This window comes from Sciurus vulgaris, assembly GCF_902686455.1.
Source record: "Sciurus vulgaris genome assembly, chromosome: 12".
Lineage (NCBI taxonomy): Eukaryota > Metazoa > Chordata > Mammalia > Rodentia > Sciuridae > Sciurus > Sciurus vulgaris.
In genome coordinates, this window is record NC_136473.1 from 44,258,275 (window position 1) to 44,270,067 (window position 11,793).

The window sequence follows — 11,793 nt, forward strand, 5'->3', positions numbered from 1 at the left end:
CAGGCACATGCCAACCTCTCTCATTAACTTGGTGCCATCGGTTTTAACGAAGCAGGAGATTTGGCTAAGAATGGGGACTGCGAGACAGATGGACGGCTGGAAAATAATAGTGAAAAATGCATATTTATGGGTTTCTGTAAGCACAGATTATTGACTTAGTGGGGCCTAATGGATTCTATATTTTTCAAATATTTTCCCAGTCATCTTATGGAGTTATTTTTCAATCCTTATATGAGCTTCAGAAGCTTTTTCACCATGGTTCATGATGCCTGTTAAATGGTCCCAGGATTATAACCTACTATTTATTTATTTTTTAACAAGTTTCAGTTAAGATTTTTTCAAGTTTTTTTTAAAATTTATTTTTATTGTAAACAAATGGGATACATGTTGTTTGTTTGTACATGGAGTAACAGCATACCATTTGCATATTCATACATTTACATAGAGTGATGATGTTTGATTCATTCCGTTATTTTTTCCCTTCCCCCCACCCCCCCACCTCTCTTTTTCCTCTATACAGTCCCTCCTTCCTCCATTCTTGTCTCCCTCCCACCCCCCATTAAGTGTCACCATCAGCTTATCAGTGAGATCATTCCTCTTTTGGATTTTTGAGATTGGCTTATCTCACTTAGCATGATATTCTCCAATTTCATCCATTTGCCTGCAAATGCCATCATTTTATCATTCTTTATAGCTGAGTAATATTCTATTGTATATATATACCACAGTTTCTTTATCCACTCATCAATTGAAGGGCATCTAGGTTGGTTCCATAGTCTGGCTATTGTGAATTGAGCAGCTATGAACATTGATGTGGCTGTATCTCTGTAGTATGCTGATTTTAAGTCCTTTGGGTATAGGCCAAGGAGTGGGATAGCTGGGTCAAATGGAGGGTCCATTCCAAGTTTCCTAAGGAATCTCCACACTGCTTTCCAGAGTGGCTGCACTAATTTGTAGTCCCACCAGCAATGTATGAGTGTACCTTTTTCCCCACATCCTCTCCAACACCTATCGTTGCTTGTGTTCTTGATAATCGACATTCTAATTGGGGTGAGATGGAATCTTAGTGTAGTTTTGATTTGCATTTCTCTTATTACTAAAGATGTTGAACATTTTTTCATATAGATTTTTTCAAGTTTGTACATATTAGAAAGCTGGTGGGCATGCAGTGAACCCACAGTAAAACCTGGGCAGCTGTCAACAAGAGTGTGCAGAAGGGTGCTTTAGGTGCTATCATGGGATCCGTCAACCTGATCAGTGCGACCTTGTAAGTGATAAGCTTATTTGTTGGTGTAACAATCCTCAGTTTAGTGTATTCTCTAGGTCTGATTCCATTCAATGTGAGCCTACTATTTTCACCTAAATTTAGAATAAGTCAGCTTCAAGCCACTCTGCTCTAGGACAGATACATATGGACAGATAACTGGACAAGAGAAAACCCAGGAGCAGAGCCACCCTGCCGTGTGGACCATTAGAGGGAGTCACCCATGAGTGTAGCAAAAGGCATCTTGGGAATATCTCTTTGGGGTCTGAGATCCTCAGCCCACTGCTAGAGGTAATCAGAGTCCCTTTAGATGGACAGCAGACTCCTGGCCAAACTAATAAAACATGCAGGTTTAAGGCTGAAAACAACTTTGTCATGGGAATGCCTAAGTGGTTTTTGAACTTGACAGGTTTAATTTAAATGGATGTTGTAATAACATGGGGAAGTCTCAGGATGTTGGGCTAACAGCACAATTTCATCTCTTTGGTCCCATTAAGAGTTTCCCTCAGGACTTCCCTGAGGAAGCAGAAATACTCCCTCTGGCAGTGTTGAGCTGGGATGTACTGTGAGTGCACCGACGAGGAGAAGAAAGCCTGTGTGGAACATAGTTCATCAAACTGTGGCAGGCAGGCCTCTTAAGGTTGCTCACCATGTGCTTTCCTTGACTCCAAGGTCTCATGTTTAAATGAGCAGCCATTTCAGAGCTTTAGGAACCAGGTCTCCTCACATTGAAAATGGAAATCTTATTCCTTCCAGGACTGGAACATTCCAGAAGTGATTTTTCAAGTCTTAACCTTGTGCTATTACAACATCATTGAAACTAAGTCAGGGTGAAGTGAAGACATTTAAATGGAAATATTTATTTGCTTAAAATGTAGCTTAGTTTTCCCTCTCCAACTCTGAGGAGGGATTTGGGGAGGAAAACAGACAAGATGACACGAGAATTTTGACATTCACTGCAAATCCTGGGGAGCCGGTGCCACGCATCCTTGGTTGGGTTCCAGTTCAGGAAACCTCGCATCCTTTTTTCCACTCAGATAGTTCTCTGCCCTCACAGTGTTTCTTCCAGCCTTGCCTAAGGAGGAGGGGAAGCAGGAACAGCAGAAAGAAACGTGACAATCCAAATATTCTTATGCTAAAATGGTGGAATGAGACAGACATCATTACCCTGTGTACATGTATGATTACACGAATGGCATGAATCTACATCATGTACAACCATAGAAATGAAATGATGTACTCCATTTGTGTACAATGAATCAAAATGCAGTCTGTAAAAAATAATTAATTAATTAGTTAATTAATTTAAAAAATCTATAGAGAAACTTGGATTCCCCACGTGGGTGGGCTGATTAGCAATGTTCACTGGAAATACCACCTCAGAGATGATAGCCAAGCCCAGCTAACCAATGGCTGGTGCTGGTGTTCCACTGAGTTATCAAGTACAAGACACACAAGAGTCCATCTCCTCTCTTGCTGCTCATATTCATTTCCTGTAAAATCTTGCTTTCCTCCAAAATCTTATCCAAATCAAGAGCAAATCCATGCTCCCTCTCCTCTGGTGTATTGACTGGATGACCCTGGTTCACATTAGAAATTATCTCCTTCTCCATTATTTGGGACCCCTTCATGTAAAAATGCAAAATTTCCTGGCTCAATGGCCCTCTCCTTCCTGCACTTGTCATCTCTACTGTGTTCCCTGAACACCCACCCACACACCAATGGAGAAGAGTCACTTAACAATGTTGGACCACGCCACAGAGGCCAGTTTGCAAAAACCACCACAGTCACGATGAACAGACACACGGTAGGTTTTGCCCATGTCGGTCCAAGTCTCCTAAAGAAAGGCTCTTACCAATAGTCCATCCCTTGTGTCTCTTTAACAATTTTCTTGGCACAGATAATTGCATCTGTGAGATCGTCAGTGATTAAGGCTGCAAAAAGAGGAGACATGAGGTCAGCTGAGACTACTTTTTGAGGGGACTTTATGTCAGGTTTTCTTCAAGTTCCTCACTGTGTTTGGAACCAGAGGGTTGGAAGAGCTATGACTTTGCCTACAGAGCCATATTCTCTTCTGTTCTGCTTCTTCACCAATGAAATATGCTCCCTCAATCCCCCACAAGATCATTCCCATCTGGGGCTGCCTAAAATTTCAGAAGGACTTGGGGGAAATGTTTTAGAGAAGACAAAATGAGAGAATGATTTTCGTATCTTAAAGAAACACTCAGGCAAGATGGGACAGTACCACATTTTCTCTATTCAAGTTAGTGTGACAAGTAAGAACTATTTATAGGTCAAAATTAAACTTTTGTCTATTGCCATGTAGATAATTTTTATCCAAGGTATTTTACACATGCGGGAAATTTGAAGTCTTAAACCAAATGCACCAACCTGTATTACTTTTTCTATTGCTTCTAACAAAACAAATCTTTCAACTGAAATATATTCATCAATATCAGTGTTCATTCCTGCTTCCTGATAAGAGATCTCAAAATCCTCAACACAAATATGACAGAAAAAATCAAATAAATATAAAAAGTTCAACATCACATCTGTTGCAAGCTGGATTCTCCAGGGGCAGATGCTGGGATGTGTTGGGGGTGCAAGATATTTATTAGATAGTCACACCTGTGAAAAAATAAAGAGGAATCAGGAGCAGGCAGGTGGACATGTCCTCTTGTGATATGAAATCAATGAAGCTAAAGGCAACCTGGGCAGGAGCTGTGGAGTGGATATTGCCCATTTGAGTTGCTCAGCGGGACCCAACAGGCTATGAGAAGATCCCTCTGCGTCACTCATTCCAGTGTGGGCTCCCCACCTTCACTGAGGGAGCCATCTGTAGCTAAGGGAGACCCCGAAGAAGGTAGTAGGTTGGCTGTCTGATCATCACCCAAATGCAGTTGGGGCAATGTTCTTTCCTTAGGATGGGTCCACCTTTAAGACCACCGTGACTGCCAATCGAGAACAGAAAATTCCACAAATCCAACATGATATCATTTTTCAATTAAGCAAAGATTTTTTTTTTAAAAAAGAGAATTAAATAATGCTTAATGTTGACAAGGGTGCGATGAGAAAGGCATTCCAGAGTATTTGCTGATGAGAGGGCGATGGGTCCAGCTCTTCAGAAAAAGCAGCGGAGTAGCACAGGTAAAGAGCCTCAAAGAGGCTCTTTCTGAATCTATCCTAAGGAAATTGGAGCTCTAGACAAAGATTTGTTTCCAAAGTGGTTTACTGTCATTTATTTATAAAAGTTAAGATGGAAAAATCTGCCTCATACAAAGGATGTTGAGATTAATAATAACATCATACAATGAAACAAGGAAGGATCAAAATTGTATTTTCACAGGATGTTTAATAATATATGTTCCCAATGTAGCATTAAATTTCTAATATTGTAATAATATTTGTTGAGATCTACACTATCTGATATGTTGGCCATAACTTGTATCCATTGACAGATAAATGGATAAAGAATATAGGATATATAATGGAATATTATGCAGCTATGAAAAGAATGAAATTCTGACATTGATGACAACATGAATGAACTTGGAGGACATTATGCTAAGTGAAGGAAGTGAGACACAGAAAGAAAAATAACAAGTGAGCTCACTTGTAAGTGTAATCCAAAAAACTGAACTTACAGAAGCGAAGAATAGAACAGAGGTGGCCAGGAGCTAGGGGTGGGGGAAGTTGCAATGTCGATTGAAAGGTACCAACTGTCAATTATAAGGTGAAGAAACTCTGGGGATCTAATGTGCAACAATGAGGACTGTAGTTAATAATACTCTATGTATTGTATACTTAAAGTGAGGAATAAATTTTAAGTGTTATCACACACACACACTCACACACACAAAAGGGAACTATGAGAGGCAATGCATATGTTGATTAACTTGATTTTAGTAACCATTTCACAATGTACACATACACTAAACCATCACACTGTATACCTTAAATATATAGAAATATATAATGTCAAGCATTCTTCGATAAAAATGGAAGGAAATTTTAAAATAATACATAATAAATGTAATTAGCTTTAAACAATTAAAACATCATTTCCTCAGTTGCTCTGACTACATTTCAGTTGCTTTATAGCCACTCATAGTTAGTGATTCTCCTATTGGATAGTGCAGAGGGAAGATACTGCCATCATTACAGAAAGTTCTATTGGAAAGCACTGGTTTAGAAAACAAAAGAGTCATAAATTTATAGTATTTTAAGAATTAGTTCTTATGAGATCATTAATGCTCTTAAATCTTTGCTGTGTATTTTCTAAAAGACTTTTACAATAGAAATGCATTATTATTATTCCCCTAAAAGAAATCCCCCAAAATAATATTAGCCTAAAATTTTGAAATTTCAATAGAGCACTGTAATACCAAATTGTTTTGTGAATTTAGTTAAAGGTGGACTTTTTCCTTGGTATACTGGTTTAGTTAAGTAAGGTTTCCTGCATATGGAATATTATACATTAAGGAAGTTGATAATAATATAAACACTTTATTTACCTTTGAGGATATTCAAGTTTGGTCGGCATCTGATACACATTCAGATTACTTAGAAGTACTGCATTTGCATACATTAGCACTTGATAGGTGCTGAGATATTGTGGCTTGTGTTTAGAAAAGGTAGGGCATAAAATCCTAGGAAAAGTAGAATCAGTGAGATCTCAAGGAATGGAAAGGACACAGAATATAGGCAGCGAAGAAGCAGCAGATCATATTCTGTTATTCCAGGAGTGGAGCACATCCCAGGTTCTTACAAAAAGCAAGGTTTGCTTGGCTTGAGACGCCCTATAAGGATTCACGGGAGGCTTAGGGGATGCAAACCCAGGAAGAGAACACCACAGTGTCCAGTTTTTTTCAGTCTCCAACTTTGTTACTGCATTGTGTTACACAATTGAGATGTTTTAAAAATGCTCATCAGATTTGACTGAAAGGAAAGTGTATGAAGAGGCTGGGAACTGGGAAATGAACCTAGCACAGTACTGAGATGTAAAACACAACAAAATCGCCACAGAGGGGCAGCAGAGGGGCAGAAATGAGCTAAGACAGCAGATTTTTAGAAGGATTCATGCCAGTAATTGTTTCTGCTCAATTTACTTTAAATAGACAATTCTGTCCAGTCAAAGATTCCTAAAGAAAGGGTTATGCTGGAAGGCCGAGCAGCATTTGATAGAATGGTTTATTCTCCCACATCTAACAACAGAAAACAGCAACGATCTATTCAAAAAGAACTGCTTTTTTTAAAGTTAGTTCTATTTCAAAATCTCTCTCTCCCCAGCACCCTCCTACCTCCCAACCAAGTAACAGTTACCACGCCCATGGTTTACATCTCTTTCTCCTCTCTAAAGTGACAAAGGCCAACTTGTACACCAGGTTGATAAGAAATAAGATTAATATAAGTGGACTAGACTACATAGAAGAATCATAATCTTCGTTTTTCTCAACATCTCTTATTTAACAAGGCTTGTGGCTATTTAAGGAAAATAAAGATTGCCCTTAGATCAGGAATTTGGTAAGCCATGTGCATGTATATTTATACGTGTGTACATATGGATGTGTACACTTTTAATTTATACATGTGAACATTGTCTTAGTCCATCTGCTGTGACTCTAACAAAATACCTAAGACCAAATAATTTATAAAGAATAGAAGTTTACTTGTCTCATGGTTCTGGAGGATGGGAAGTCCAAGAACAAAGCGCTGGTATCCGCTCACCATCATGTGAGGGCTTTCCTGCTGTATTATAACAAGTGGGAGGGCATTACATGATGGGACAGAGCCAGCATGTCAGCTGGGATCCCCTTTCCTCTTCTCATGAAGATGCTAATGCCATCATGGGTACCCTATCCTCTGATCTCATCTAATCTTAATTATCCCCCAAAGGCTCCATCTCTAAATACCACTCATATATGAATTATGTTTTCAACACGTGGACTTTTGGGAAACACATTCAAACCATAGCAAACACTGTTTGTAAATATCTGGCTAAGTAGTTTGAAGAAAATAGGTAGGAATTTTAGGAATACAACTTGGAATGGGAAGGTATTATATAATTTCAGAAATGGACATGAGGTGCTCTCGTACACTACACGTATATTAATATCACATCACTTGTAAACTTACCCTAAGGCTGACTTGTTCTCAGGTTCCCATGACAAATGTACCTACTTCTATAATACATGGCACCAAACGACTGGTTCATAACTAAAGCCTCTCCGGCCTGAGGCTGAAAGAGTCATGTCTCTGAGAGGTGATTCGGATAAAAAACCCAATCTTTTTTTTTGTATTGTAGAGCTATATCTGAAAATTTCATGCTCTTTATGATGAGAAAACAGTTATGAATGTTCTTTCACTTCCAACCATCAACCATCCAACGCTTTAATTCCCTAGAACCAAAGATCATCTTGCAGATAGACATTCTCCCCAAGCTGCCTTCATTGGAATCACACTGAACAATGATCCCTTAGTAAACTGCCTGTAAAGTCAGTCAAGTCCATGATGGAGTAGCTGGTTTCCTTTCCCCCGTACACAACTAGAAAATATATGAAGAGAATATTTTCAGATATTGAACAATGGCAGTGCAGAGTCACGATCTGTGATAGATAAAAAACAAATGAGCTTGACTCTTACGTGTGCCATGACTTTCTGCTCAGAAGAGACCCAGGAGGTAGAACCAGGCAGGGGATGGCAAACTAGGTAAACAGAGATCAGAGGTCATGGCGGCTGAGATTTGTGGAGAAGAATATCTTTACATAGCTACTCAGAAGAGGAGTATGAGAAACCTGCTAGGGGACCATCCAGCCTTTGGCTGAAGACTCACTGGGGTATGTGAAGGGTAAGGCTCCATGAACCTAGGCACAGCTCGAGGACAGGAGCTGGACAATTTCAGAGCTCATGCAGGGCCGGGAGACATTTGATTTCTGACCAGCTAGAAGGAAGAGACCTTCCTGAAGCCTTAGAACATGCAAAAAAGATACCAGAAGGACCATGCTTTTGGTGGTAAGACTAACTTACCATACTGTGAAGACTACTCTCGGATTTCTCTAGTGACGTTTAAGAGCTTATCGAATTACAATTCAGCTGGGCTGTCTCAAAAGAAAAAAAGAAAAAAGGACTGGGGATGTGGCTCAGGGGTTAAGTGCCCCTGAGTTCAACCCCAGTACCAGAACAAAAAAAAAAAAAAAAAAAAAGATTACCGATTCATTCCCCATTATTAACCATTATTAAGCGAAGAACAATGGAATATCTTCAACAATTGAAAGAAAAATAAAGCCTGCCTTAAAAATGTAAATGAAATAGAGACATTTTTCAGACAGTGAAAGTTGAAAGAACTCTAGATCTTCACTCCAAAAGGACAACCAAAATAGCTATAGGAAATTCTTTAGGTTGAAAGAAAGTGAAATCATTGAACTACATGCCCAAATGAATCCACCACCAGAATTAGCGGAATTGGAGAAGGTAAATATGTGACAAATACAGTGAAATCATTTTCCTCACTGAAAAAGTCATCTAAAAGAGAAGGGTTGAAAGTAAAAATAGCAAAGATGCAGGTGAATGCTCTTGTCTAGTCCCCAGTTTTGACTTGCAAGTGCCCACCAGCTATTTCTTTGCTAATGTGATTGACCCAACAGGGAGGGGTTGAAAAGTCACCTAGTGGGAAGATGAAGACACCTTCACCTTCTGTTCAGCACAGAAAATCAGAAACTGGAGATGCAGTATTTGCCAACACTTAGTAAGTCTCCATGGATAAAACACGGCAAATTTGTTTCAACTATATCCAGAAGGAAAAACAGATTTAAAGGAAGAAAGCAATGAGGAGATAGATTTTTGGTTCCTAAAACGAAATATTCTAAGTTAAGGACTGATCAACACCTGTGTGATCTGCCTCAGGAGGCCATGACCTTGTCCTATTAATGTAGGGATAGGAACAATTCCCTAGATATATTAATGTATTGTTCAATCATTTATACATTCAAACTAATGATCTTATATGTGGCAAAGACAAATCAAAATACAGTTCATTTCTTGTTCCCTAAGAACTCACCATAGAATATTTTATGACTCTCTGACTTGTATGCCCTTGTACCTCGTTCTTTATGCAGGTAAATATTTATTGAGCACCTACAATGGCCAAGCAGCATTTTAGGCAGTGAGGATGTATGAGTCAATGAAATAGACACAATTCCTTGCCCCTAGGGTCGAGCAAGACCATCATACTCTGAATTCTGTCCTTCTGCCTCTTCAGTGGCTCTTACATCTGTCCCTTCTTCTCCATGCCCCCAGCCATGACCAACTTCAGGGCTTTTTATCTCTTATCTAAGCACTTGCCATTTCAATGGCTGCTTATTTAATATGCCCTTGCAGGCAGATGAGTCTTTCTTAAGCAGAGCTTCATTGCCTTACCTCTACTGCTTCCTACGGCAGGAAGAAATCAGTACAAGCTCCTCAGCCTGGCTTTCAGTGCCCTACATGATCAGGTAGCATTTCCAACCCTGCTTTCTGGAATCCTCTTCTACATTCCCTTTATTCCAGTTGAGAAGAACGTCTCACTACTCCTGGTCATGCCCCAACCCTTCCCACATGTTGCTCTTTGCTTTTGTTTTTCCTTTTGCCTAGAAAGACTCTTTTCTAACTCTGAATACCCAACTCTTGTCTTTCTTCGAGTTCCAGGTCAAATAATATTTTGTCTTCAGAACTTTCCATGATTTTCTTATTAATATCGCTTTCCCATGAAGCCTACAGCCATCAATCCACACCTGTTTACAGTCATTTCTTTAGCCCCATGTAAGCACACATTCTCCTTTCTCATTGCATAAAGGTTTGGTAAAGCAGAACTCAGGCCCAAAGCATCTTGGTATCCTCAGCGCCCACACGTGTCTTGACTGACGGAAGTAGAAGAGTCAGAAGTGAATTCTACTTTAAGTTCTACTGCTTAGGAAATGTAGAAAGTATTCATTTGTTTCATTCCCCACCAAGCTGCTCAAACTACCTTCTTTGGGAGAATTGTTTAGGAAAGGAGCTGGCAAAGAACTTTCTCTTTCTTACCAAAAGTAGAAGATATCTTTTTATAGGAAAGGGCAGAACTGTCATTTGTCCATTCCCCAGATTTTGCACAGGCCTTATTAAGGGTATCCTAGAAAGAATAAGCCATCTTAGGACAAGTAGGTCACAGGGTCCTGAGTGACACCTGGGGGATTAGTGAATCATTGATTGGCCTGGAAGAGATGTGCTTGCCAATCTGAACTCCAAATTTTTGTTAAAGTAGAAAATGGGTGGCTGTTCTACCATCGGCTTTCCTGCCTTTGTCCCGGAGGACATCTTTGCAAAACCAAAACTGTACCTGAGCAGGCAACGTGACAGTGGTTCTTCTCCTGCAGCTTTGCATCTCTGCACCATGTGTAACTATTTATCTGAAAAATGCCATAGTCGATGCTGCCATCGTCCACGGCAGTCTGAGCTGTGGTGTTGTAGCGGCTCTCGTAGTAGGCCATGCAGATCCCTGCGGAGGAAAAGTCCAGGGAAATGCACGCAGCACCTAATCACCCCCTCCGAGTAGACCCTGGGGGAGGGACAGGGCAGGTGGTGCATTCGCGGGGCGCATGTGGGGTGCAGGAGTGGCACGGGGGGCATGCTGCACTTGGGCTGCACACCCGGTCAGTGGCTGAGCCCAACCTATTCTAAAAGTCAGGTCCTCCTCACACCATGCCAACAGGAGTGGCATTAATTTCCCCTTCCCTTGCGGGCATCATAAATACAGGACTCCAGGAACAGGGAGGTGAGGAAAGAGAGGAAGCCAAGAGAGTAAGTGAAGAATATGTGACTACCTAGCAGCCACCTCCGGGAGGGACAGCATGAAAACCCCGGGTATAAACAGGAGGGAGCGTGGATGGCATCTCAAAAGAGAGGTCAAGGATAGAAAGAGAACAAGAATGAAGAAATCTCACAGTTTCCAAGGCTAAAGCCCTGGTAATTGTCCAGGCCGGCCCTCGCAAATATTTTTGCCAGTTTACAGCGAGTATAGATTTTGGAGTCCGTGACTGTGACCAGGCAGCCAATCAGGGCCACGATGGCAGCAGCCTTCATCCCCAAGGCCTGTCGGAGGGGAACCTGTCGAAGATCAGGAAACCAGTCAGACAATCTTGATTCATCCTAAGATCACGTCTGCTGCCAATGGGAACTTAAAAAATCTAGCAGCCATGGCCATGAACAGCCCTACCTAGGTCCTTCCTGTCACTTCTAATCATTCAGAACTTCCATCCAGGGAAAGAAAGAACATTCAGGGAAGGCTTAGGATTGCGGGGTCTTAATGCTTTCCTGCACAGGTACTTTCGGGCCAATGCTGTGTTCCTAGTATCTGACAAGCAAAGAATTGAACACTCCTTCATCTACATCGTGTACAACCAGAGAAATGAAAAGTTGTGCCCCATTTGTGTACAATGAATAAAAAATGCAGTCAGTAAAAATAAAAATAAATAAAATTCAAAAAAAATTCTGGTGTCTGGTGAACAAGCGGGGAG

At 40.6% G+C, this 11,793-nt stretch overlaps 1 protein-coding gene across 1 annotated transcript; it reads right to left on the reverse strand.

Moving 5' to 3' along the window:
- Positions 1–2,269: 2,269 nt before the first annotated feature.
- Positions 2,270–11,359, reverse strand: LOC306641739 (lysozyme-like protein 1; the record flags this gene model as incomplete). Its single annotated transcript, XM_079106983.1, has 4 exons — positions 2,270–2,339; positions 3,120–3,198; positions 10,617–10,775; positions 11,221–11,359. The coding sequence occupies 4 exons, from the start codon at positions 11,357–11,359 to the stop codon at positions 2,270–2,272; spliced, it is 447 nt and encodes a 148-aa protein (XP_078963109.1).
- Between the last annotated feature and the right edge of the window lie 434 nt (positions 11,360–11,793).